Genomic DNA, 26,204 nt, shown 5'->3' on the forward strand with positions numbered 1-26,204 from the left:
AATGTGTTACTACTTTAGGAGAAAAGGGGAAAAAATAAAATGAAAGAATAAGAAGGGAAAGAGATAATATCCACTAATGAAATTAAAGAAAATTCTAAAAAATACAGCAAAGAAGGTTAATTCATTCTCACTACTCTCAAGAACCCTTGTCTTAACTTGTTTCGCACCTTTGATAGATGGAAAGAGGTCCTTTATGATAAAGAAGATGATAAAATTCCTTACATGTATATGCAACATTGCTCTTTATGAAGCACATTTACATAAATTACCTCTTTTGGAGAACACAGTAATCCTATACTTGTGTTGCATTAGCTTGTATTTTAAAGGTTGAAGCCATGGAATCCTTTTGAGAGTCTTTCTGAGAAGTTAACATTCTTGAGGTTACTGTCTTATCTTTAAAGATGATGATGAATCACCTCAGTTTCTGGCATCTCTTTTAGGGCCACCTCAAACAGCTGCAAGTAGGCTTGGCATTGTGGCAATTCTTTTTTTTTTTTTTTTTTTAGTGGCCACACCTACAGCATATGGAAGTTCACAGGCCCGAGATTAAATCCGAGTTGCAGCTGCAACCTACACCACAGCAACACCAGATCTTTTAACCCACTGGGCCAGGCTGGGCTCGAAGCCACACCTCTGCCGTGACCCAAGCCACTGCAGTTGGATTCTTAACCCACTGCACCATGGCAGGAACCCCACTGTGGCAATTCTTAACCCAAGGTTTTATCAGTAATCCAGCATTTGTTTAGTGCATAAGCCTGTGTCCTGCTGTGCCTGTGTACCTGTCTGGGCATGATCATTTTATCCAGGCTTTGCCAACTGTGACAGACAGAGTTCATGAATATGTATCTCAGCTAGGTAATCACAGTCCTGAAGCTAAGAACACGGGGTCTTAAAAGTGAATATGTAGGATGAAGGGAAGTCTGGACTGTAATTGGATGAAGGTGGCAGCACTTTTAATGTTGATTACATTGCAGGTAATCGGTGTTTGTGTAGTTTGAATATGTTGAAGAAGGAAGAGTTGGGCTTTAATGTGAAAGTTAGGTTTAGATCTCTCCGTAACAGGAATTTTTTTTCTTTTTTTATTGGGCTGAGGTTAACTGTGGTAGCTGGTTAAAAGCTACTTGAATTTTGAAATATAAACTACTTTGGCTTTATTAGAGTATTTCTTAACAGATGGTCACCTCTTCTTTTTTTTTTTTTAAGTTTAAGAAAAACAGTATCTATTTCTTTAGTTTCCAATACACTGATATGAAGATGAAATTATTCTTTAAACACATATTATATTTCCTGCTTATCAGCTGTGTTTATGACAAATGATAGCAAAGAAAGCTCTTACTGGATTACTGAACCCCATAAAAACAAGTTGTACTAACGCTTTCTTCTCTTTCTCCTAAGATAAAACATTCATTGCTTTTATACTCATGTCTTTGTTTTGAGGCTGCCACTATTTTTAAATTAGAAGGAAGAAAGGAAACTGGAAGGGATCTTTGAGGTCCCAGTGCTCCATTTAAGGAAGACCCTTAAGCTCTGAGAGGCTAAGTTTGCAAAGCTAGTATGTGGCAGTGCTGATGTAAAGCTTAGGCTTAGAGACGTAGAGACGTAAACGTCTAAAGAAGCCAGCTATATCGCCTTCCATTCCAGTCTTTCTCCGTGTGGCATGTGCAGGCTTTTCATTTTTAATAGATAACAAAAGATGTTATCTCCTGAAAGACATTCTTGATTTTGAATGAACTCATTTTGACTGATTGTCTAAACTGCCCTGCCTTAAGGACTTTTGTCCTTGCTTTACATTCCTAAGCCTTAAGAATTATTTTATGTAGTTTGAATTCAGTTTTATTAAGCTATCCAGGTCTCTAGCAGATTTCTAGCTTTCTCTGTTAATTCTGGACTGAAGGATAGGATATTGACACAGAGGGACTTTGGAATCAATAAACCAAGGACATAAAGTGAGCATTTTCTGAACAGTGAGATACCATCTAAAAGGTTTATCTATCCTGGGTCTTACATGTTTTTGCCGTATGAGAACCACAGTTTTGCACTCCCCCAAATTGTTTCTTCAAACGGGTGTGGCCATGAGTGGGAGACCTCCCATTGAAAACTGATTCAAAAGGCCACCAAGCAAAAAGTGATTTAGGTTTAAAAAAGGTCAGTGGCTATATTTTAAATTTGTTAGGATTGATAAATATTACATTAAAATATGATACTATGCCGGAAAATGTTGTGAGCCTCAAGAAAAATATAAATGGTCCCAGTTCCTCATTCCTTAGGAAGCCATCTGTACCTGGCATTTTCTTTTGGGCAAGATTTTAAATTATGAATTACTTCATTAATAGGTATAGGACTATTCAGATTTTCTGTTTTTCCTTGAACCAAATTTGGTAATTTGTGTTTTTCAAAAGAATTTGTTTCATCTAAATTGTCAAATTTATTGGCATAATGTTATTCATGGTTTTCTTGTGATTTCTGCAGGAACTATAGTGATGTTCCCTCTTTGATTCCTTATAATAATTGAGAGTGTTCCCCCCCCCTTTTTCTTGATCAGATTATCTTGCTGGATGTTTATTGATTTTATTAATCTTTTCAAGGAACCACCTTCAGGCGTTGTTGATTTTTTTTTTTTTTTTTTTGGTATTGGGTATTGTCTCTTTCTAATTAATAGATTTTCACTCTTTCAATCTTTTTTTCCTCCTTACACTCTACCTCATTACAGTGTAAACAAATAATTGATTTTCTTTCTTTTTTTGGCTGCACCTGTTGCATGTGGAAGTTCCCAGGCCAGGTATTGAACCCAGGCCACTGCAGAGACAGCGCCAGATCCTTAACCCTCTGCACCACAAGAGGATTCCTCAGGCTCTGTTTCTAATTGCTATTTCCACCACATCTGCAGTTACTTAATCCATTGAAGTCTTAAATACATGAGGGTTGGAATCAGCTTCTTCCAAATTCCTGTTAATGTTCCTCTTTTGACCTCTTCCCATGAATGTTTTTGCTGGTACCTCAGTGGTGAATCTTTTCCAGGAAGTTTTCAATTGACTGTTCCCAGATCCATGAGAGGAATCACTATGTGTGGAAGCTATAGTCTTTGAGAATGTACGTCTTAAATAATAAGACTTGAAATTCGAAATTACTCCTTGATCCATGGGCTGCAGAATGATTGTTGTGTTAGCAGGCATGAAAATAATGTGACTCTCACTGTGCATCTCCACCAGAGGTCTTGGGTGACCAGGTGTGCTGTCAGTGAGCAGTCATATTTTGAAAGCAACCTTTTTTTTTTTTTTTTTTTTGAGCAGTAGATCTCAGCAGGAGGCTTAAAATATTCAGTAAACTATGTTATAAACAGATGAGCTGTCATCCAGGTTTTGTTGTTCCATTTATGGAGCACAAGCAGAGTAGTTTAGCATAACCCTTGAGGGCCATAGCGTTTGAGGGGTGGTAAATGAGCGCTGACTTCATCTTCAAGGCACCAACCCAGTCACATTAGCCCCCAAGAGTCAGCCTGTCCTTTTAAAGCTTAAAGCCAGACATTGGCTGCTTTCTGCCTGTGAAAGTTCTAGGTTGCATCTTCTTCCAGTAGAGACTGTTTTATCTACATAGTAACTCTGCTGTTGAGTGTAGCCACCTTCATTAATTATCTTAGCCAGATCTTCTGGATAACTTGCTGTAACATCTACATTAGCACTTGCTACTTCACTTTGTACTTTTATGTTAAAGAGATGTCTTCTTTCCTTAAACCTTACAAACCAACCAGCCTCTGCTAGTTTCAGACCTTCCTTCTGCAGCTTCCTCACTTCTCTCAGCCTTCCTAGAACTGAAAAGAGTTAGGGCTTTGCTCTGGATTAGACTTTGACTTAAGAGAATGTTGTAGCTGGTTTGATTTTCTATCCAGATCACTGAAATTTTCTCTGTATTGGCAGTAAGGCTGTTTTGCTTTCTTTTCACTTGTGTTCACTGGAGTAGCACTTTTAATTCCTTCCAAAATTTTTCCTTTGCATTCACCTCTTGGCTAACTGGTGCAAGAGGCCCAGCCTCCAGACTTTCCCAGCTTTTGACTAACCTTCCTAAGCTTAATCATTTCTAGTTTTCAATTTAAAGTGAAAGACTTCTTTTTTTTTTTTTTTTTTTTTGTCTTTTTGCCTTTTCTAGGACCGCTCCCATGGCATATGCAGGTTCCCAGGCTAGAGGTCGAATCGGAGCTGTAGCCGCCAGCCGATGCCAGAGACACAGCAACGCAGGACCTGAGCCGTGTCTGTGACCTACACCACAGCTCACGGAACAACAGATCCTTAACCCACTGAGCGAGGCCAGGGATCGAACCCGAAACCTCATGGTTCCTAGTTGGATTCGTTAACCACTGTGCCACGATGGGAACTCCTAAAGTGAAAGACATATGACCCTTCCTTTCACTTGAACACTCAAGGGCCCCTGTGGTATGGTTATTAATTGGCCTAATTTCAATATTGTGTCTCAGAGAGTGGAGAGGCCAGAGGAGGAGAGGGGTGGGCAAGGCAGGTAGGTGGAGCAGGCAGAACATATGCAGCATTTATCAGTCAAGTTTGTTGTCTTAGATGGCGTGGTTTGTGGCAACCCCAAACAATTACAGTAGTAACATCAGAGATGACTGATCACAGATCACCATAACAAATATAATAATAATGAAAGTTTGAAATATTGAAAGAATCATCAAAATGTGGCACAGAGACACAAAGTGAGCCTTGCTCAGTGTTGCCACAAACCTTCAATTTGTAAAAAATTCTGAATCTGTGAAGCACATTAAATCAAAGCACAGTAAAATGAGGTACTCCTGTAATTTAAGAATTTTACAGCTACGTACTTGTATTTTCCTCTTCCTTTCCTCTGTGCTTTCGTTATCTTAGATTTTAGTTCTAAACCCCACATGCATTGTTACTGTTATTTTTGCTTTAAATGGTCAATTATCTTTAAACTTTTTTTAAATGAGAAAAAAGGTCTTTTGTAATTATCCACATATTGACTTTTCTGGCACTCTTCCTTCCTTTGTGTGGATCCAAGTTTCCATCTGGTATTATTTCTTTCATAGGCATCACTCTTTGTAGCTCTTTGCGGTAGTTTCCTCAATTCTTGGCAGTTATAACTCCCAATTTGAAAAATTTTGTAATACATTGTACATGTTCCTTTTAATTAATACATAGCCAGTATTAGGGCTGGGGGAGGGGACTCTTATGGTTTGGGGGGTTATTTGGGGAAGTGTTGCCTGGCTTTTTTATTTGTTTTTTTATTTTTGTGTTTATTTTTTTTCATTACATGTAGAAGCTCCCATCAAGACTGAAGCAGACGTTCTGGCAGAAGACCAGGTTCTTCATAGCAATACTCCCGAGAAACCAAGTCAAGATGTTAAAGCAACTGTTAGAAATTTCTCAGAAGCCAAATATGAGCGCCAAAAGAAAAATTTTAAAAAGACAGATCCTAAGAAGAAAAAAAATCATCACAACTATCAAACATTATTTGAACCAAGAACACACCATCCATATCTCCTGGAGATGGTGAGTGACTTTTCTTATGTTCTGATCTTGTGGTCTTCTCATGTCATGAAGATGGAGCCTCTGGGCTCGTGTGTGCACCTGTGTGTGTGTTTTAACGTTATCAGAGACATACGCTCCTTGGAGAGTCATCTATGTGTCTTATTTCTAAAGTGGCATTTAGAATACAGCTGATATTCAGTTAATCTGAAATAATTACAGTTTTCAAAACCGCTTAAAATAAAAGACTCTAGGTTTAAGTGGTTGGTAAAGAAATAATGTATTGAAGTGTACTGACCTTTTTAAAGTTTTCATTGAAAGCACAGCCTAATACAGTGCAGGCTGAAGGGACAAAAGGAGCTTTGTGTGTTTATTTTGTGCATTATTGGCTTTATTCTTTCCCAGTATAATGTGCTCAAAAATTTATGATTTTTCTTCAGATTGTAAGGAAGAAGCAATGCCTCTTTTGATTCTAAGTAAGGGATATGAAGGTGTTCAAAGATCCAAGACTTTTCTGTCTAAGAGTGATAGAAATTTTTAGTGGAATTGTAAAACTATCTGTTGACATTCTGTGCAGAGTCTCTTTTGCCTGGTCAGATAAGTGTTTCTACGGTAGCTGAAGTGTTTTGTGACTTCTAAGACTACATTCTTTGTTGCATGTAGATAGAGCGGCTTCTTAATAAAATTGATCCAAAATGTTCTATTTTGTAAATTTCAGTGCTATATAAAGCAGATTGCATTTTAAAAATGTTTACCGTATAAGTGGTAGGTTAAGTCACCTTTGCACTGAAAGTTCCTGTGTGGATGTTTCTGAACTACATTAATGACATCAGAAAATAAAATGAGTAGTTTCGTTATGAATCATGTGTGATGCCTTGGTTATGTAGTCTGGATACCAGGGATTTTCAGCTTTCTTTCAATTACATAAGCACAAAAATAGAAAGTTTGGAAAGCCCAGGAATGTGGCTTTTCTTACTGCTATTTTCATTATTACTATATTTACTATATCTCCCTACCAATTTATATACTCTTTATGGAGTTGGGTTTGGGAGGCTCCTGTCGGATGTGATTTTTAGATTAAAGAATTAGAGACTTTTAAACCTATTTTCCCTGTCCCTTGCTTGATACTCCTAGAGAGGACCTCAGAGGGAACTTTTGAGCTTAAAGCTAGATAGTTTTGGTTAAAAGGAAACGTTCTTGCATTGTTTTTTAGTAAAATAATTAGTAAATATATAAACATCTTTATTATTGTGTTCTTTATATAAAGAAGGTGGCACACATAGTATTTTAGATGTTTCTTAGATGTATTTTATTTACCAGCTAATCTTTTTATTTGTTGTTTTTTAGCTTTTAGCTCCGGACATTCGACATGAAAGAAATGTAATTTTGCAGTGTGTTCGGTATATCATCAAAAAAGACTTTTTTGGACTTAATACTACTTCTGCGAAAACTAAAGATGAATAGGTGTCTGACGTTTTAGCACAGATAACTGAAGCATGTAAAATAGTAACCTCCTCAACTCTGTGGAGGAGAACTTTTTTTTTTAAACTGGATTAGTAATGAAATTGTAAGCCTCATGGTAATTATGTCAGATTTTCAAGTCTTTGCTTTGACTCTATACAAATAAATATATAACTGATTTTTAAGACTGTCTGTGTTGTTGGGATCATATATAATATTTGCTGGCAGAATTCCACTTTTTATTTGTATTTATTGCTCCCATGTAAGGAAGTTTGCTCTTGGGCCTTTAAGAATTGAAAATAGTGGAGTTCCCGTTGTGGCACAGTGGAAATGAATCCGACTAGGAATCACTAGGTTGTGGGTTCGATCCCTGGCCTCGCTCAGTGGGTTGAGGATACAGCTTTGCCATGAGCTGTTGGTGTAGGTGGCAGACACAGCTCCTATCTGGCATTCCTGTGGCTCTGGCATAGGCCGGTGCCTACAGCTCTGATTTGACCCCTAGCCTGGGAACCTCCATATACTGTGGGTGCGGCCCCAAAAAGACACACACACAAAAAAAGAATTGAAGATAGTGATTTAGTAATAAAGGAAAAAAAAAACTGAGCAAAAGTATAGGTAGGAGAGAGAAATATAGCCATTTTGTTTTTTTAATATGAGAGGGGAAGAGTCACTCTTTAACTGTAGCAAAGGGGATATTTAAAAAATAAATCAGATCAAATTAATACAATGAAAAGTTCTTGAAATTTAAATTTTCACGGTTTATTTCAAAGGACATGTTGAAATTCACCTATTGACACTTAAGTTGCTCAAATATTGATTGCTTGAAATATTATAGATATGGCCTCTATGTATGTTTCAGTTCAGTTGAAGTGCTTCTTTGGGGTATGGTTCAGAATGGGACCTTTTAAAATTTTTTTCCTGTGAAAAAGTATGTATAGTACTTGATGAAGTTCAATTAATTTCTTACAGCATAAACAGTAGTTTGTGAAATAATGTTAATGTCAGTTTAAGTAATTAAAATTCATCTCATAAAGATAGTAATTGCACTTTAAAAAATGTTTTAAATAAATAACAGCTATGGAGCTCTTTTAATCTCCGATAATACCAGCAATTCTGGTTTTAGATTCTAGCCATTTTTGCTGGCTAGCACTAGAGCTCTGCTCTTTTGACATACCGCCAAGGGGTGAGGTTTTTTTTAAATTAGTGTCTTGTTGTAGTCGGAAAATTAATTTTATCTGACATCGTGATGACTGAAATCCATGAATCTCGCCTTTAAGAAGAAAAGCAAGAAAGGTGATGGCAGCTCTCTGCCCTCTTGCTCCTCCACATCTCTAAGATCCCATCCAGAATCCTAGAATACCTGGCATATAACACCGTGTGACATCACAGATTAAAATTCAGATTGAGGTCAGTGTTCCCCAGCCGTATAACCACCATACAGACCTTTTTATTCTGTTTTACTCTATTTCTCCAATAAGCCCCATTATTTTAGAAAGTTATCTGCCTAGTTCATTAATTAATTCAATTCATATAATACTTTAATGGATTAAAGATAGAAAAATGAATAAGGCTTTGCATTATTCAAAGATGTGACTTCTAACCAAATTCATCTCAAGATGGATGAAGTAACCAATATTATAAACTGAGTCAATATTCACGATTTTACTACTCTGCAGCTTTATCACAGGTTACATGCAAATTCCATAGGCTTTAAATACATAAATGAATTCACAGGCTGCTGGACCACTTTCAGAGAATCACCATGTTTCCAGGGATGTTGACAGTCACTGCTCAAAGGTATATGTGCAAGGATTTATTTTCAGTCTTTCTTGTTTTCTAATAAATGTATCAAAGACTGAAAATGCTCCTCTGAGCACTGCCTTGGCTGTGTCTGACAGTCTTAAGCTGTGATGACTATCTTTTATTTCTAATGGGTAATTTCAGATGCTTTTATATTTAACCCAGGGATTATTTAAGTGTGTTTACAATGTCAAAGCACATAGAGCATAACCTGTATGGTTTCTGCTTTATGGAATGCATGGTGAATGTTCGTAAATATTCTGAGTCTGGCAGGGGAGAGGGGTGCTTTGTTCTTTTTTGGTTTTACCTTGTTAATTGTTCAGATGTTCTACATTCTTATCTTACTGTCCATGTAATGAATTGATGTCTGAGATGTGAGAGCGTTATGTGACTCTTGGTGAGTTGTGCCTTTTTTTTTTTTTTTTTTTTTTTTTTTGTCTTTTTAGGGCCACACCCACAGCATATGGAGGTTCCCAGGCTAGGAGTCAAATCAGAGCTGCAGCCACTGGCATACACCACAGCCACAGCAATGCCAGATCCGAGCTGCATCTGTGAACTACACTACAGCTCACTACACCACAGCTCACGGCAACACTGGATCCTTAACCCACTGTGCAAGGCCAGGGGTCGAACCTGCATCCTCATAGATGCTAGTTAGATTTGTTTCCACTAAGCCATGATGGGAAGTCCAAGTTGTGCCATTTATAACCGAAGTATTCTTTTTTGTCCTCAATACTTTCTGCATTGACTTCTGTTTTTCCCAGTCAATGAAGTCAAAACAGCTTTGGGGGAGTGCAACCCAAGAGTCTCTGGGGAATTTAATCCATTCATATAATTGAAATTGTTGAAATGTATGAACTATTTCCTGCCATCTTATTTTGTATTTTCTGTATATTGTGCTTTCTTGTTTTTATTTCATCATTTTATTGGCTTGATTGATAATTAATTTTTTTCTACTTGTTTTTTCTTCTAGTACTTGGGAAATAAATAAACCTATTGCTGTTCCTTTAGGGGCTAGCCTTTTCTTCTATATTTAATCAGTAGCCATATCTTCCATCTCCCAATTAAGTCAGTTACCTTAGCATTCTTACATCCCCACCCCCATCTCTGCTGGTGTAATCATGTGAGTTTGAGATTCGTTTTAGATTAATCTCTATTATCTTGGTTTGCGTGTGTTTTGACATCATGCAACATTATTTAAACATCTGTGTTTTACTGTTTTCCTTCTCACTGCTTTTTCTTTCATCCTAGGGTTAGTTTTTTTGTTTTGTTTTGTTTACTGCAACATAGCATCAAGTAATTAAATGCTGAATCCTTATTTCAATTTCAAAAAATTAGTTTAAGCTGTTAGGTCCAAAATCAAATTCCAGAGTTCCCATTGTGATGCAGCGGAAAAGAATCCAACTAGGAACCATGAGGTTGTGGGTTCGATCCCTAGCCTCGCTCAGTGGGTTAAGGATCTGGTATTGCCATGAGCTCTGGTGTAGGCCACAGACGTGGCTCGGATCTGGCGTGGCTGTGGCTGTGGTGCAGGCCAGCAGCTGTAGCTCTAATTAGACCCCTAGTGTGGGAACCTCCATATGCCACAGGCGCGGCCCTAAAAAAGACAAAAGATGAAACAAAACAAAATCAAATCCCTTCAGAATTTTCAAGTTACAACATGGTTGCTAGCATCCATTATTCCTGACACCAGTCTGATTCTGTTTATTGGTAAAAATTTATTCTTCCCCCTCATGAAAAACGTTTAAAGTTTCCTTTTTATGCTTGGAGTCCTAAAATTTCACTAGTAATGCGCCTCAGTATGTGGGATAAAATATGTGTCATTCATTCTGCTTACCACATGATCCTCTCACTCTGAAGAATTGTACCGATGAAACAGGCCAGGGCAGTTTTTCTTCTGATGGTTTTCTCACCTCCACTGCTCACACTTTGAATTAGCATTTGAAAGTTGCCTTATTTACATCTTTTGCCTAGTGATTCTTCTCCTGATACACAAGACTGAAAAGGACTGAGTGGTCCTCGAAGAGGAGAAGCAGACTTGCTCCAGAGCAGTCTCCTATTAGCACACCTGGAGGCAGCTTAGGAGTGGCTTAGGGAACAAATTATTTATTTCTTCCTCAAAATTCAAAGAGGAGAAAATCAGTAAATGTGAATAAATGGAGTAATGAAGACAGACACTCAGACTACCGAGAAAAGATGCCAAATTGAAGTTCTGTTCTTTATGGCCCTTGCCATGGACTGTGCCCTGCAATGCAGGGTGTCCTGTGAGACACCACTTTGTGGCTCACATTTGGAACACTTTCTGGGGCTTCTCATAAGGAGAGCAACAAGTGTCTTCTATTGATCTTCTGAACCCAGCCAACATAAATAAGTCTGAGTACACCCTGGATAAATAGGATGTCTTCATTTTAGGACCTTTCATCCATTGTGGGAAGGTTTCCACATTAGTTTCCAGCAGCGTCATCTGGTCATTGTAGCAAGGAATGTCACCATTTCCTGGGTCAAATATTTGCAGTTGTGTCATTTGTTTTTCTGATTATTTTTGCATTTCACTTAATTTATAAAACTATAGGCTTTATTTGGCTTCTACTTGTTTTCCAAGAATGTCCTTTTTGATTATTCAACCCAGGATACTATGTTGTATTTAGTTGCTATGTCTCTTAGTTATCTTATTTTTAGTTGTTTTTTAAATTAATTAGTTAACTGATTAATTTATTTTGGCCACTCTGTGGCATATGGAAGTTCCTGGGCCAGGGATCCAACCTGAGCTGCAGGATGACAATGCTGGATCCTTAACCCCCTGCACCACCAGGGAAGTCTGATTGGGGCCTTTTTTATGTTACAGTGACCATTCATTTTTTTTTTGTCCTTTCAAACTGGACTGTGGCCTTCTTGTATCTCGAGGAACGTAAATCATGTTATCCTTTTGCATGAGAGCTTCTAACACATGTAAAATTATCTGCGGTCAACCAGTCCAGATTATTTGCAGATAAACTTCATAAATTCCAGGAAATGGAAGAATTCTAAGGTGGGAAAATTCTTGAAAATTCTGTTGCTTGAAAATGAATCTAGGATGACATTGACGCTTTCAGCTCTGGAAATTTTTTTTCTTTTTTTTTTTTGTCTTTTTGCCATTTCTAGGGCTGCTTCTGCAGCATATGGAGTTTCCCCGGCTAGGGGTCTAATTGGAGCTGTAGCCGCCGGCCCAAGACAGAGCCACAGCAACGCGGGATCCAAGCCACGACTGTGACCTACACCACAGCTCCCGGCAACGCTGGATCCTTAACCCACTGAGCAAGGCCAGGGATCGAACCCAAAACCTCATGGTTCCTAGTCGGATTCGTTAACCACTGAGCCATGACAGGAAATCCTGGAAATATTTTCTGGTTTTTGTTTTTAGACATAATATTGTCTCAGTTCTTCCCATATTTACTTCCCATGTTTATTTAAAACAATGCAGAATCACTATGATAGAACATCTGTTTCCTTGCAGAAGCAGGAAAAAGAAAAAGCTCTGGATTAGGTACATATTTGTGTTACAAGGCTGCATGCTTTTCTTTTGAATATTTTGAAACTTGGAGGCATTTTCAAGAACAGATTTTTAGATCACAACTACAATAACAAGGTTTGAATTTGGTAAGCACTTATTAGATTATGGTTCTTGGTGGATATGATGATGTGAGACTGAGACAAGAAGATATTCCTTAAAAAAATAATAATAATAATAACAAAAAATAATAATAACAGCAAAATAAATCTTTGAAGGGCACTGTTTTAAAATCAAAGAGCCAAGAAGATAGAAGATATCAGTCAAATTATGCATGGAATTTAGCTCATGGAGCTCGTGGTACCTAATTGCCTTTAATTACCAAGCAAGGAAAAATGGCATTTGAAAACTAATTGCTTCGTATGTCAGATACTGTATTACTTTCTTTTTTTCTTCCTTTTTAGGGCCGCACCTGTGCCATATGGAAGTTCCCAAGCTAGGGGACAAATCGGAGCTGCAGCTGCCAGCCTATATGCCACGGCCACAGTGATGAGGGATCCTTAACCCAATGAGCAAGGCCAGAGATTGAACCCACATTCTCATGGATACTAGTCAGGTTCTTAACCCGCTGAGCCACAATGGAACTGCAACAGTGTATTACTGTGATATAGACCAGTGGCTCCCACACTAGGCTGATCATTGGAGTACTGGTTCCTACCTTGAGATTCTGACTTTTGTAGATTTGGGGATGTAGCCCAGAAATGTTAACATGTTCCTCAGGTGATCGGGATGGTCTGACAGGTTTGGGAACATGGAGACAGACCACTGTGTATTTTTACAAACCCCTATGGGATGTCTTACTTATTCAAATACAGATTGCTGGGTCTCCCTCCCAAGTTTCTGACTCATAGGTCTTTGGTGGGGCCTGAGGATTTGCAATTCTTTTAAGTTCCCAGGAGCTGCTGCTGCTGCTGCTGGCCCAGGACCCACACTTTGTGTACTAACGACTGAGACCATCCCCAAGACTCCCTAGTCCCTGACTGGTCACACTCAACAGGGAACAACAAACTGAATTGCGTGGCACGATTTGCAATTTCTGGGGCTTAAGCTTTGTGTGTGTGTGTGTGTGTGTGTGTGTGTGTTCTACTTGGTTATTTTTATCCTTTGCATTACCTGATGAACCTCTATCCCTATGGAAAGTTTTGAGTGGAAAGATGATTGCTGGCAAGGGTGCCTTGGTAGTGAAATGGAAATAGCCAAGGCGTGTGGATCTGGGCTAAAGTTCCCATTCTTTGACCCTTGTTTTACTGGGGTCTTTGGCAGGGCTCCTAATCTCTGCTCTCCAGCCATGGAGCATCAGCCACGATCCCCCTGCCAGGAGGCCTTGACTCCTCTCCAGGCCCGGGATGCTCCTCCCTTTCCCCTCACATCTCATTGCTTGCTTCACCTTGGACCTCTGCTCTGTCTACACTTCCTCAGAAAAGCCTTCCCTGACCTCCCCAAGTAGGTCAGGTCCTCCTTTTTTACACGCTCACACTATGTACCTGTCTTTCTCAGCATTGCCGAAGTTGCAGTTTTATATTTACTTGTGTGATAATTTGATCTTTCTCTCTTTACTAGACTATAAACTCTGGGACTTAACACTGTAAAAAAAAAAAAAAAAAGAAAGAAAGAAAAAGAAAAAATGTATCAGTTTGTGTTTCCTATTATGTTCCAGCTGCAAACACGGGGTACCTGGCACATAGGAGTTGAATGAATGGCCATGAATGGGGTCATGTTATATGAACGGAGAGGCTGCTTTCCTGCCTGTGAGTTTCTAGAAGACACCCTGTTATTTGTATAATAAATTCCCTATTTTGCACAAATGTACCCGGTTTCTGTTATTTGTCAGAGTCCTAACAGTACAGCTATTATTTATTGACTGGTTCCTATATATGTGAGGCATCAGCTGTGATCTCACATTTGACATTGATCTAGGAGGTCAAGAATCTTAGTCTACTGATATCTAGGGCATTCCTTTCTCCTAAGAATCCAAAAACCAAAGTGCTACTGCAAAGGTAGCTATAGATAGAAGACAGATTTCCTTAGTTCCATATTAAGGAAAAACAGCAGAAAGCAATTTTATGCTCAAACTAGATCTCTAAGGTGGTCTTTGGGATTGGGGAAGGGTGGTACCCAGGGAGAGTAAGGTAACTTCCAGCTACAGCAGTTCCCTCTTTTCCACTGTTTTACCTCCCATGGTTTCAGTTACCTGTGGTCAACTGCATTCCAAAAATATTAAATGGAAAATTCCAAAAATAAATAATTCATAAGTTTTAAATCGTGCCCTGCTCTGGGTAGTGTGAAGAAATCTCACACTGTCCCACTTTGTCCTGCCTGGGACCAGAATCTCACATCATCACAAGAGTAAGGGTTTGTACAGTGCAATAAGATACTTTGAGAAAGACCAAGTTCACATAAATTTTATTACCATATATAATTACTATATATATATTTATTAATATCTACCTATATATAGATAGATAGATTTTTTATTTTTATTTTTTTTGTCTTTTCTACAGCTGCACCCGCGGCATATGGAGGTTCCCAGGCTAGGAGTCTAATTGGAGTTGTTGCTGCCAGCCTACACCTGAGCCACAGCGACGTGGGATCCAAGCTGTATCTGTGCCCTACAATACTGCTCACTGCCAAGGCAAGATCCTTAACCCACTGAGCGAGGCCAGGGATCGAACCCACAACATTGTGGTTCCTAGTCGGATTCATTAACCACTGAGCCATGACGGGAACTCCTATTACAGTATACTGATATAACTGTTGTTTTATTATTGTTTAGTTCTTACTGGCCTAATTTACAGATTAAACTTCATCATATGTATATGTTTATAGGAAAAAACATGGCATTTATAGGGTTTCATATTATCCATGGTTTCAGGCGTCCACTGGGAATCTTGAAACATATACCCTGGGGATAAGGGGAGGACTATTTTACTTGCAAACTGGACTGTCCTCTCTATATAGTTAAATCATAATGGGTAACATCTGGACAGTGCATTCACTTTATAGGGACTGGATGATTTAGTTACTGGCCAGAACAAGGCTTGACTAACAATATCTATCTACCCACATTACTTCTATGTTAATGAGAAAAGGGAGTGATACCCCGTAATTTAGAAAAATCTAGATTTAGAGAGACATAATGGCACTAAATAAGAAAGGGGGACCCTGGCCCCAATTACTCACCCATTCTTGGTCCTGCTCATGGATCACTGGTGTGGAAATGTAAGGAATTTAATTATCCAACTAATTGTCCTTGCTCTAAGTCTCTGTTTATATGCAAACTTCAGATAAAGGTTGGGAGACAGTTCTCTTAGGGTCTCTTCTGTTTCTTTTTTTTTCTGGACTGTCTTTTCAAGGATCTTCATACAGCAGCCAGCCTTGACAAGAGATGTTGTCTCTCAGCATAGGCAGACATGCTTACTGCACATTATAAAAGATTCAGGTTCCCTAAACTTAGGGTTCTTTCCTATAACTCAAAGCACTGCATGTACAGGTGTCACCTGGCCCTATTTTCAGTGTCATATGGGAATTGGGGCTTGGGGAACTAATGGAAATACTGACCCTTGGCTGTACTATTTCCATGTGTCCCATCCAGGAATTTTGGGTCTTCCAGCATCTGTGAAACTGGGGCAGGCACAAGTTATGTGGTCATGCTGGCTCAGATGTCTCTTTCCTCATGGGGCACTATGTGTGAGGGACCGATGTGTTTTTATTTGCTAACAGTCAATTCTGATTCTTTCAAACTGAGGACCAGTCCCTGTGCTTGGAGCATGAATTAATAAAGATAAATACAGACCTCCTGGGGGATAGCAGCCAGCACCCATGTTCTTAAAGAATTGTGACATGAAACCAGACTGAATGATTCCCTTTATTGGACTTGTATCGGTCGAGTCCAATCAGAAGACAGAAATCTCAGCAGGCATTTTAACAAGGAACTTAATATAAAGGATGGCTAGCCAGGCATTAGGGAGGAAAAAAGACAAACAGGAAACACCGAGGTGTCACAGAGGCAAGATTTATAGAAAACAGTGATCACCCCTACCGCTGGGTTAACACAAGTAAGAGGCTGTGAATTTTGGAAGCTTGGAAGCTTGGAGCAAGGCCCTGACTCAGCTCTCTGGGCTGGAGGAAAGCCTGCTCTGTTGGTCCTGGTTCCTCAGAAGCTTGAAAGGGAGACTGAGGAGCTGGCATTCAGACCTCTAGTGAGGGGATGCTGGCCAGTTAATGCTGGTGTTGCTGAGCAGGCTGGCTCTGGAAGTGTTAGAAGCAACTGCTGCTACTGGAACCAACAGTCGCAGCTAGGATGAAGAAGTGGGGTGTGATCCTGTCACACTTGGGGAACTGTAAGCAGCTCCCCAGTCTCCCTCTAGTGCCCCCTATTGGCAGAGCCAAGCAGGGAGTCAGCTGGTGAAGGGAGCATGGCTCAGAGTGATGCCCCAGCCACGAAGAGCAGAGAACTAACCAGCACAGGATGTTAAAAAGCCTGTTGGACTAGAGGTTAGAAGGTGGGAGAAGGGAACGATTCATTTCCTGAGGGCAGTCAGGCTATTGCCTGAGTTGTCTCCAGCATTAACTTCAAGTTAATATCTTTCTTTAGGTCAGGGAAGGGAGTAAGCCAAGCATAGGTGACTTGGAAGTCCTGTATTATTACTTAGTAATGTGGGGCAATAACCTGGCCTATTCTATGGGGGACGTTGGGTGGAGGTAGGAAGAAACACAGTCATATGATCCAGGGAGACAAGCCCATTGGCATTTTATTAGACTGCATACAATTTTATGGGCTGGTCATAGAGCTTGTGTAAATTCCCACGACGGTCCCACACCCTGATAATGACTGATATCCTCTAAGAGCTAGAACACCACAGATGTTTGATTACATCTCACCCATAATTTGTGGTCCACATGACTTCACTGTATATGAGCTGATTTATAAACCATGAAGCATGATGCAGATGAGAAGTGGTATTTATCATCTGTATCCTTTCTGGTCCCTGAGTTCCAGGGAAGTGATGGATTTCTGTACCCAGGGGAGCATTTCAGAGGAGATAATCTCAGAGCAAAGGCTCAAAACTTATAGAATGAACAGAGTGATTTTATACTTTTAAGATTTTCTGTTTACAAATAAAAGCCCTCCTGATCATTCTTTTTGATGTCAGAATTTGGACCCAGGTAAACTGGACAAATATCTCTACTGAGCACTCTAGTCCATGAATCACTGCTATTTTAAAATAGCAGTGACTGACTTTGACCATGTAAGTATTTGAAAGTTTTATGACAGACTTCTTCAGATTTCACTTATTTGAATTGAATGGAACTTATTTATAGTCTAGTAGCAGGAACTGGACAAAAACTCATGCCATATGAGGTTTTTATGGTGGATAATTGTAAGTTCTGAGGTGTTCTAGGCATCGATCTGGGTCTTGGTAAGGAGCATTGTCATATGAAATGCTGTTGCATCAGCTTTTATCGTGCTTAACCAGTGTATTCTGTTGTTCGGATTATGAATGTGGAAAGCCTATTTCATTCTAATTATTGCCATGTGGCTTTTAGTTTAATAGCTATCAAAAGTGAGAATTTAATTAATTAGTATCTGGATAAATATGTATATATAAGAAATTTACTACTCCTCAAGCAGCAGGGAAACTTTTTTTTCCAAACACGGAGGATGCACACATTTCTGAAATGCCTTTACTACATTTCTAAATTTAAGAAAAAAGAAGACTTGGTAGAAAAAGATCCCCCCTGAGGTTAAGCAGGTTACATGAAACTCTTCTGACTTGTTGACTGAAATTGCTCTCTGCCTTCCTAAGGCACAGCACGGGTCACCAATCATCAGGACATTTTACTAAGCAGCTCTCTGTTGTGGCATTATCCAGGGCCCTGGACAGTCTTGGGAGACAGAGTCACTGCAATTTATGTTAATATCATACAATAAGTACATGTGCCCATAAATAAGCAAATGACGTGCAAACACTGCAGAGAGAGAATGGGAACTGGTGCGTTCCAGGGGCTTGTCAGCAGAGTCTGCACTGGGGTAGGGGGTGACTGCAAAGTGGACAGGAGTGCAGAGGAGAGTCTTGGTCAAACAAGGTAAGAGGGGAGGGCCATTTCAGAAAGAAAAGAGCCTGCATTGCTGGGCCAGGTGTGAGGGGCCCAGTCTGGCCAGAGGAAGAAGGAGTGAGGAGAAGCTGCATTGTGTGCCTGAGTCTGAAGAGGAGCTTTGCAACTGTGGGAGATGGCCAACCGTCTTGGGAATGAGAGACTGAGTATGTAAAGGGACAGTAGCCAGGCCACCGATAGACAGGGCATTCTGACCCACAGCCTGCAGCAGCTGCCTAGGAAACCAACCCATGGTCGACACTAAACCACCAGGGAAGCCAACCAGGCTTCTCGGGAGTCAGGTTGCTATCTCTAGCAACAATCCAGCAGACTAAAATAGTTTCTAAAGCAATCAGCCCCAAATGGCCAGGACTTGATTAATAACTGTCAGCTGACCTATTTTGTCTCCACTTCCAACAAAGACCCAATCAAAGAAAGCCAAATATTCACCCCCCACCAATCACATCGGACGCCCTGCCTCTAGCCAGCCTGATTCCAGCTTCCAGGGCCAAAAGCCTCCAATCAGGGCAGACCTCCTGCAGCCTTCCCTTCATTTCACTGTCAGACTTTCCTACTTCCCTGAGTCTCTGAAAAACACTCATGACGGTGGCTGCCTCGCTTGCTACAGCAGGCTCTGAACAAACAGCTTTTGCTTTTCTCACTTGCTTGGTCTTCATGTATTTCCACAGGAGAACTGGTGCTGCACGTACTGTTTCATCTGCCGCACAGCTTTCCCGTTTGGATTTCTGTTTCTACTTTAACAAGCACTTTGGCCTTCGCTCAGCATTTTGCACCGAGAAATATCAGGAAAAGATAGATTTACAGCCATGCCGTTGGGTGTCTGCTTTTTGAGGGTCACCAGGAAATGTTGAGTGTTTCCTTTTAGGCCGAGTGGAAAGAACATGGGCTTCAATGGAACAGGCAGTGGGGGAGAGTGCTGTCCTGATGTCGTCTGAATAGCTTTTTAATTTCAGGGAGACATTGTTAAGGGGCTAGTCAGTTCCTCTTGGATCAGTAATGAGTGGCTGACTTACCTGTACTCAGTACTATACCCTAGTTCTCTTTATAAAGTCTTATTAACCTAAGAGTGGCTTCAAAGAAAGATATTGTTCAACAGTGTCTAATAGTTGAGAACTGTCTATCAGCTGTTTGGAAGTAAATGTTCAAACGGATGTCCCTTCCAAAATCACGTTTTCCTAAAGGTTTGGGACAATACTTAGTTCAGGGGCTTTCTAAGTTACTGAGGCTCAGACATATACACCTAATGGTAATAAAAGGAAATCAAAATATACTATCAGGGGAATTCCAACTTTTTTTTTTTTTTTTGGCCATGCCCATGGGCATGCAGAAGTTCTGGGGCCAGGGATGGAACCTGAACCACAGTAGTGACCCAAGCCACAGTGGTGACAACACTGGATCCTTAATCTGCTAGGCTGCCAAGGAACCCCCCAATTTGTCATTTTTCTTTTTAAAAAAACCTTTTTTATTAGAGTTGATTTACAGTGTTTTGCCAATTTCTGCTGTACAGTAAACCCAATTTGTTTGTTTGTTTGTTTGTGGTTTTTCTTTTCTTTCTTTCTTTCTTTTTTTTTTTTTTTTTTTGCTTTTTAGGGCAGCACCCATGGCATATGGAGGTTGCCAGGTTAGGGGTTGAATTGGAGCTACAGCTGCTGGCCTATGCTATAGCCACAGCAACGTCAGATCCAAGCCACGTCTGCATCCTACACCACAGGTCACGGCAACGCCAGACCCTTCGTTTCCACTGTTCCACGACGGGAACTCCAAACCCAATTTGTTTTTATTTATTTTTATTTATTTTTTTTGTTTGTTTTTTTGCCTTTTCTAGGGCCACTCCCGTGGCATATGGAGATTCCCAGGCTAGGGGTCGAATCGGAGCTGTAGCTGCCAGCCTACTCCAGGGCCACAGAGCTGTGTCTGCGACCTACACCACAGCTCACGGCAACACCGGATCCTTAACCCACTGAGTGAGACCAGGGATCGAACCCACAACCTCATGGTTCCTAGTCAGGTTCATTAACCACTGAGCCACAACGGGAACTCCCCCAATTTGTTTTTAAATTGCTTTTTTACAACTCTAATATGTGCATTGCTAAAAGTCATGGTCCCAGCCTCCAGATATCTGTCTTGAGTCAAAGCTGCCTTTCTCAACAGTGAGTTAAATGGCAACACGTGTTCTGTGAATAAGTAGTCAGTACGTATTACTCTCTGACTGATGAGAAATCCATTGTACCTTGCTTATGCCCTCTCACCACAGAGGTATTAGATACGCTGTGGTTGTGGAGCCAGCTATGATTAGGGCCTGGACAAATGAAGTGGGAAGTGAAGATTTGACGGGGAATCCTGAACTACCACGTCCGAGTTCCTTGAGTTGCATGAGGAGCCTTCTAACTGAGAATGCCCTAGCCTAACTCTTCGGCATTCTCTTCCTCTAGGAATCTCCCTTCCAGGCGCTGGTCTGTGCAGTACCTCCAGGCGCTGGTCTTACATGTGCCTGCTTCCAGAGTTCTGCTCCTGTTATACACTCCCAGCTGGACTCTCCCACCCCCTACATTTCCCTTTTATTTTTTTATTTTTTGCTTTTCAGGGACACACTTGTGGCATGTGGAGCTTCCCAGACTAGGGGTCAAATCGGAGCTACAGCTGCCAGCCCACACCACAGCCACAGCAACTCGGGATCTGAGCCTCATCTGCGACCTACACCACAGCTCATGGCAACACCAAGTCCTTAACCCACTGAGCGAGACCAGGGATTGAACCCACAACCTCATGGTTACTAGTTGGGTTTGTTAACCACTGAGCCATGAAGGGAACTCCAAGGTTCCCCATTTTAAAGAGCCCAGCTCAGACCCTACCTCCTTCTTGACATTTCTGTGATTACCCTCATCAGACATGATCCCCTTTCTCTTAATGCCTGCAGTGGCTGTTGTTCACATCTTGAGGGCGCCCATCAGCGCCGTCATCAGATATTTACTGAATGCCCAGCAAATTCCAAGTTTTGTTCAAGGCAAAGGGATACAGCAGCGAACACAACAGTGAACAAAGCAGCAGAAATGTTTGCCCTCTGGTGGGAAGGGCAGACAATGAGCAAGGTAAACACGTAAAGTACAGAGTGTATCAAGTGCCAGGGAGTGCTAAAGAGGAAACGTAAAGCGGGAAAAAGCACATTCCTGAAACTTCAGCTGGGTGGACAGGGAAGCTCCCGCTAAGATAATTTCTAAGAGACTTGAAGAAGGTGAGGGCGCAAGCTCATGATCCTTCCACCTGCAAAGCTCTTCTTCCCTCTCTGTACAGTGCAAAGGCCCTAAAATGGGAGTCCAGCACATTGGGGGTGGGGTGGGGACATAATTAATGGGAGGGGGTGGTTACCATGTAGGGTCTTATAGATCATAGCCGGGATTTGGGCTCCAATCAGTGTGAGACAGAAGCCATTGAATGTTTTGAGGAGTTAAATGACACATCTGTTGTTTTTTTTTTTGCTTTTTAGGGTTGTACCTGTGGCATATGGAGGTTCCCAGGCTAGGGGTTGAACTGGAGCTGTAGCTGAGGCCTACACCACAGCCACAGCAACATGGGATCTGAGCCGAGTCTTCGACCTACACCACAGCTCACAGCAACAATGGATCCTTAACCCACTGAGTGGAGCCAAGAATCGAACCTGCAACCTCACGGTTCCTAGTCATATTCGTTAACTACTACACCACAACTACCCTGATTTGTTTTAAAAGAATCTCTCTAGCTTCAGTGTTGAGAAATGGCTGGTTGGGGGCGGGGGGCTTGCTGGCAGAAGCAGGAATAGAGACTCTTTTAGTCATTTTAGTCATCCTGGTGAGAGATGATGGTGACTAGGGCCAGAGGACTGGGGAGAAGGGAGCACAGTCTTTGTACAGTTTCATAATAGAGTCATTTGGGCTTCCACGGGGATTGGGTGTAGAATGAGAGAGAATGGAATCAAGGGTGATTCCAGGATTTTTGGTAGGAACAACTGGAGAAGGTTTTGGCCATTAATGGAAATGAGGAAGACTGCAGAAGCTGCTGTTTTTGGGGGGTTGGGAGTAGTGGTCTCTTGAGGGTTAGTTTTTGTTTGTTTGGTTGTTTTTAATGGCCACACCCATGGAATATGTAGGTTCCCAGGCTATGGGTTAAATCGGAGTTGTAGCTGCCGGCCTACATCAACAGCAATGCCAGATCTGAGCCACGTCTGTGACCTACACCACAGCTCAGGGCAACGCTGGAACAGCTCAGGATCCTTAACCCACCGAGCGAGGTCAGGAATTGAACCCACATCCTCATGGATCCTAGTCAGGTTCCTTAACCGCTGAGCCACAAAGGGTACTCCCTTGAGAGTTAGTTTTAAACATGTTGGGTTTGAGATGCTCAATAGTCATCTATGTGCAGATGTAAGGTAGGCTGTAGCTTCAGAAGGGCAGAATGTCTTATGTCTCATGAATCTTTGTACCTGGTTTGTTGAGTGAATCAGTGAACAACAGTTTGAAGAGAGGTTAGAGGAGGAAGTTATGAGCTTTCTAAGCCTAGCCCGTGAGAGAGGGAAAACATTATTTTTGGATAATAATGAAGAAATTGGTATATCTGAAAATGGCAAGCTAGTGAGGAAGGAGGGACTGGGGTGCCATCCCTATCAGCATCTGTAAAGTCTCAGACTGTGAAATGTGTATTTTCATTGGTTGAAGAAGATCTCATAACATCTTCACTCTCCTCTGAAGATGCCACCAGGCCTCCAAATGTTTGTTGTCATTGTTGCTGAAGGCATTATCATTATCAATGACAGCCCCCTATTTTATGTTATATGTATAACATAGAGGCAGTTTGATATTGAGTTCAGATACTGGGGACAAAATGCCTAGATTTGAATCCTACTTCTACTGTTTATAAATTGTAAGACTTTTAGCAAGTTGCCAAAACTTCCTGTGTTTCAATTTTCTTTTTCTTTTTTATTTTTTGCCATTTATTGGGCCACTCTCACGGCATATGGAGGTTCCCAGGCTAGGGGTCTACTGTGTTAGACCCTCAAGGGAATTTTTTTTCTTTTTAGGGCCACACCTGTGGCACATGGAGATTCCCAGGATAGGGGTGGAATCAGAGCTACAGATGCCAGCCTATGCCAGAGCCACAGCAACGCAGGATCCGAGCCACGTCTGCAACCTACACCACAGCTCACGGCAACACCGGATCGTTAACCCACTGAGCAAGGGCAGGGACCGAACCCGCAACCTCATGGTTCCTAGTCGGATTCATTAACCACAGTGCCACGACAGGAACTCCCTGTGTTTCAATTTTCTAATCTTCAAAATGGGAATAATATTAGTACCTATCTCACTGGGTCATTGTGAGAATTAAATTGTGAATCTATTTGAGCATTCAGAATTGTATGGCACATAGTGACTCCTACACACGCGATGACTTATTTTTATATGCACTGTCTTATATACTGGGTTCCATGACAAACACTGAACTTGATATAATCCCTGCCCATGGATCCACTGATGACAACTGATACAGATTATCTCACAGGGAAAGAAGAAAGTAAGTTTAGAAAACTCATTCAACTCAAAACTGCTGGTGGGAAGTCCAGAAATGAATCAGAAATAGTTTTAGCTAGAGTTCCCGTTGTGGCTCAGTGGTAAGAAAACCAGCTAGTATTCACGAGGATGTGGGTTTGATCCCTTGCCTCGCTCAGTGGGTTAAGGATACCCCATCGCTGTGAGCTGTAGTGTAGGTCACAGACACGGCTCAGATCCTGCCACTGCTGCTGCGTTTGCAGCAGCTCTGATTTAACCCCTAGCCTGGGAACTTTCCTATGCCACACGTGTGGCCCTAAAAGACAAAACAAAAAACAAAAACAAAAAAAAAAGAAAGAAAAAAAAATAGTTTTAACCTTCCATACAAGGTCCAACTTGATTTGCACCTAGCACTTAAGTGGCAAAGCAAACTAACTGAGGGTCTTAGAGGGCTAGAATTTCAAGATTTGGGCAACTGCCATGTGGAATAGGAAACCACAAAGCTGGGTAAGTTTTCTAGATACCAGGCCATTGAAGTACCTGCACTCATAAAACTCCAGAGTGTGGTCCTCCAGAAAAATGAGAAAAGTTTGTCCCTGCCCCAGAGCTGAGCAGACAGACAGTACGAATGTGGTCTGCCAAAGCTCTCCTGACTTGTGCCATCAGAACAGATGAAAGGGGGGGGGGGCAGAGCGTGAGGTGGGAAAGGATGCTAAAATTGTGGCCCACTGAGACTCTTAGTTTCTTTGCCACTTAGGTGCTGGATGGAAACCAAAACTATTCCCCCCTGGAGTGACTGACTGATTGATTACTAAATGAATGAGTGAATGAATGAACGAATTGAGGAAGGAACCACTCAAACATTTACTGAATGTGGCTGATTTTTCAGGAAAGATGCCACACTGTGGAGATATGGCTGAGGAAGATGCTGGCTGAGGATGAGTTTCTTCTTGCCAAGCAATGTGCTAGAAGCTGGGGAGCCAACAGAATGAGACCCAGACTCTGCTCTCAGGAGCTTACAGTGTACTGTGGAGAGGGGAGCAGAGCAGTTCACCCAGCCCAATAAACCAATGGGGTGGCCCACAGAATAAGCACCTAACCCAGTTTCGGGAGTTCAAGGGTACTTGTCCTGAGTCATAGGACAAGTAAGAGTTGCTAGATTTGGGGTAGAGGTGAAGGGCAGAGTTATATAACCTAAAAAAGCCCCAAGGGAGCTCTGTTATCCCAGTGGCCTCCTGAGCTCGGATCCAATTTTAGAAATTGAACCTAATGTTAGGCCATGAAGATTAACTCACCCCAACTGGTGAGCAGGGACAGATGCTGTTACCCAAAAGAGCTCTGAGGTTAACTTAATGCCATAGGCTGGGTCTGTGCTGGCCAGAGCTCTCCTTGGGAGAGTGGAATTTAATTGGCACTTATTTTCGATGCCCTTATAAAGGGTGACTCCTGGGCCTACTGAAATGGAAACCATCCATGCTCCTAAATGACTGACAGGCAGGGGACCTGAATTGCACCCACGGCTTTGGCTAATGTAGATGCCCGGCAAGTATAATGTATTGGGGGCTTTTTTCCAGAATCAAATGTATCAAAGGGTGGATGAAATGGGAGAGCTGCCCAGTGAGAGTCAGCCTTAGATGCATGGGAACAGGAATAGCGGTTCCTTGTGTCAACAAGGAGGCTTTTTTGGTGTGTGCAGAACTAAAGAAATGCAGCTCACTTACTGGTCTGGCTAAACTTCAAAAATGTGTGTTTTTTCCCCTCCTCCCAGGAACATTTTGTTCACGCTGCTGGTTAAAAGGGGGCAGCTTTCACACAGAAGTACAGCAGGAAGTATTTAAGTGAGATAAAAGGAAGGACTACTTGGCAGAATGAGTGAGTGCAGGACTGGGTTCCCAGGGGGATTATGGAATCTGATTTTTATTCATGGACTCTCCTGTTAAATAACTTAAATAATAAGGGCAGCAAGGCATAAGCCTATGTGGATCATTGTTAGAGGCCTGTGCTTTAGGATTTGGCAGAAATGAATCCAATAGACTTGAAGCTTTATGGGACTGAACAGGCCTCAGAGTTAGTGTCAGATGTGGAAAGAAGAATGAGGAGGTACAGATAGAGGTGGAACAAAGGGATCGGGGCAGGAAAGCATGAAGGGCAAGTGGGACAGAGAAAGAAGGGTGACGGGAATGTGGTCCCTAAAGAGGGGACATGGGAGGATAATGTTAGCAGGGTATGAGAGGGCTGGATTATGGAAAGCCAGGAAGGCTTGGCCAG

General features: G+C 41.4%; 1 protein-coding gene and 1 long non-coding RNA gene across 3 annotated transcripts in view; one reads left to right on the forward strand and one right to left on the reverse strand.

Moving 5' to 3' along the window:
• The window catches only part of NUFIP1 (nuclear FMR1 interacting protein 1), a 35,236-nt gene extending 28,095 nt beyond the window's left edge, over window positions 1–7,141 (forward strand). The window contains exons 9-10 of the mRNA XM_001927425.6: window positions 5,287–5,519; window positions 6,843–7,141. Of these exons, the coding sequence (XP_001927460.2) occupies window positions 5,287–5,519; window positions 6,843–6,959 (350 nt within the window). The 3' untranslated portion in view covers window positions 6,960–7,141. The remainder of the gene's footprint in view (window positions 1–5,286; window positions 5,520–6,842) is intronic.
• LOC102159419 (uncharacterized) overlaps window positions 1–26,204 on the reverse strand; it is a 44,057-nt gene that overhangs the window by 14,901 nt on the left and 2,952 nt on the right. The gene's annotated exons all lie outside the window — the stretch shown is intronic.

This window comes from Sus scrofa, chromosome 11 (assembly GCF_054392235.1).
Source record: "Sus scrofa isolate SSC_HxYL_T2T_F1_AM1 chromosome 11, Sscrofa_HxYL_maternal_Yorkshire_Landrace_v2.0, whole genome shotgun sequence".
Classification (NCBI taxonomy): domain Eukaryota; kingdom Metazoa; phylum Chordata; class Mammalia; order Artiodactyla; family Suidae; genus Sus; species Sus scrofa.